This window comes from Labrus mixtus, chromosome 20 (genome assembly GCF_963584025.1).
Source record: "Labrus mixtus chromosome 20, fLabMix1.1, whole genome shotgun sequence".
NCBI lineage: Eukaryota > Metazoa > Chordata > Actinopteri > Labriformes > Labridae > Labrus > Labrus mixtus.
This window is the reverse complement of record NC_083631.1, coordinates 24892465-24894964: the sequence shown is the minus strand read 5'-3', so window position 1 is coordinate 24894964 and position 2500 is coordinate 24892465. Positions and strand designations below refer to the sequence as shown.

Here is a 2500-nt window from a genome sequence, read left to right as displayed (position 1 = left end):
TCTCTGAGCAGACTGCACCCTGAAGCTCTCTGAACAGACTGCACCCTGAAGCTCTCTGAACAGAGACTGCACCCTGAAGCTCTCTGAGCAGAGTCTGCACCCTGAAGCTCTCTGAACAGACTGCACCCTGAAGCTCTCTGAGCAGAGACTGCACCCTGAAGCTCTCTGAACAGACTGCACCCTGAAGCTCTCTGAACAGAGTCTGCACCCTGAAGCTCTCTGAACAGACTGCACCCTGAAGCTCTCTGAACAGAGTCTGCACCCTGAAGCTCTCTGAACAGACTGCACCCTGAAGCTCTCTGAACAGAGACTGCACCCTTCAGACTCTGAACTCATTCTAACAGCAGCTGCTCTAAATGATCAACCTGCTCACAGTGCGGCGTCTTAATGTCTCATTTGTGGGTCCTGAATGGATGACACTTTAAGAGAGAGAGGTCGGTCACATGACCTCCAGCTGTTTATTTCACAACTCAACATTAAAGACAGCATGAACACAACACCAACCTGTGTTTCAAAGAAGAGACCACGGATCCTTCTTTAGAGAGGGGGGGGGGGTATGTCTTTATGTCTTCCTCTCTGAACTCTGGGATTAAGGTCAGAATTGTTCTAAAGATAAACCCAGAGTGTGCACATCGAAGTACAGCTGCAGGACAAAAACATATTCTTACCTGAGGAGTAGCGCCCTCTGCTGACTCCTCCTGGGATTACACCAACATACTTTATTACCTTACGGTTACTTTCATCATCCAGCAAGCTGTTTCCACATCTACACTCCTGAAAAGATCTGGATCACTTCTCCTCCAGAACACTTTGAGGGTCAAAGCCTGAATTTACAGGAATATTTTTAGGACGTAATGAACGGAGGAAGTGTTTTTATTTATGACAAGAAAAGAGAAAGAAAAGAGTCATGTGATCAGAGTGAGGAGACGCTCACACAGACTGTTCACACATGATGCACCTCACAGCAGGAGACTCTCTGTCAGACAGGAGGGGGGGGGGGGGGCTCCTGAGGTAAGGAGTGAGCAGCAGAGTCGTCCATAGGACTCTATGATAAGAATATGTGTCTTTGTATTAATGAATCTCAATCTGATCTAAAGAGTGGAGAAGAACATCCTGAAGAACAGGAAACATGCAGCAGCAGGTTCATTAGAGTACGGAGATGGTAGAGGTGGCGTGCAGACAGTCTATGGTCGTGCAGCGATCACAGGGAATAAAGGTCACCACCCCCTCCCACTGGCCCCTCCCACTGGCTCCAGGTGAATTCTCCTGATTATATCCTGCTGTGTTCTCACATCAGATCACTCTGACTTTCTGCAGAATAAACACGAGGAGGCTGAAGAGAGAAACATCCAGATGTTTGTGATCACATGACGCTCAGAGTGATCACATGACCCTCAGAGTGATCACATGACCCTCAGAGTGATCACATTATGCTCAGAGTGATCACATGATGCTCAGAGTGATCACATGATGCTCAGAGTGAGGTCTGAATGAGGATCAGCAGAAGAGGCGGAGCTTAAAGGATTCATTTTAAACAACCTCTGATCACGCACTTTTATTATGTCATCAAGGTGGTTTAACAAACTGAGAACACAAATAAGAAGAAACACAAATCTACATGTCCCGATGTTCTCACTTTGTGACTCTGACGGGCGTGGCGTCCTCCTGTAACACGCTCAGGTGATGTCACCTCCTTCAGTTAGAACTTATTTCATCGTCTTTCTTTAAACCAGGATCAAACTCTCAAGTAGAATCTTCCAGGTGAAGGTCAACAGAACTCAGATGCTCCTTTATATAAAATCATGTTTCTTATTTTTCATGTAAACAGGAAGTGGTTTGTGAATGTTTATTATTCAGGACACATGGAGGCTCATCAGCGTCTCTCTGCGCCATCCAGCCAACACACAGAGAGTTCCGTGTCTCCTCCCGTGTCTCCTCCCGTATGTCCCTCATCTCTCTGAAGTTCTTCTTCTTCTGTGGTGTTAATTATTCCACCATGACAGCAGCCCCAGCCCTGGCTCACAGATTGTCCCCTGAAGAAGAAGAATTTAAACTTTGATTACATTGCTACCTGTTTGTTACCATGGCAACAAAAAGAGAAGTATTGCACATACAATACTGGCCGGCTAATTTATTGTTTTTAGTTTATTCCAAGTTACTGACAACTTCCTGCACGCTCTCTAAATTGGACAAACACGTTGAAAAGTGGGTGGAACTGGCGAGGCTTTTCCAAACGTTGTCAACATGTTTAGGTCCACCACCCTCCCCTCGCGCTCGCATATATGAGGGAAGCGGAAACTGCTGACAAACTTGTCCCCGAGCTGCAATCATCTGCATTGTTTTGTTAGCATGCTAATGTTAGCGCTCTTTAGTTAGCTCGTAGCTTCACATTGTTGTGTTAGCATGCTTATGTTAGCGCTCTTTAGTTAGCTCGTAGTTTCACATTGTTGTGTTAGCATGCTAATGTTAGCGCTCTTTAGTTAGCTCGTAGCTTCACATT

The 2500-nt window shown here is 45.9% G+C and overlaps 1 protein-coding gene across 1 annotated transcript in view; it reads right to left on the bottom strand.

Annotated features, from left to right (window-relative positions):
• Positions 1 to 1540: 1540 nt before the first annotated feature.
• Positions 1541 to 2500, bottom strand: part of polr3h (polymerase (RNA) III (DNA directed) polypeptide H) — a 5442-nt gene continuing 4482 nt past the window's right edge. The window contains exon 6 of the mRNA XM_061026230.1: positions 1541 to 2033. Within this exon, the coding sequence (XP_060882213.1) occupies positions 1983 to 2033 (51 nt within the window). The 3' untranslated portion in view covers positions 1541 to 1982. The remainder of the gene's footprint in view (positions 2034 to 2500) is intronic.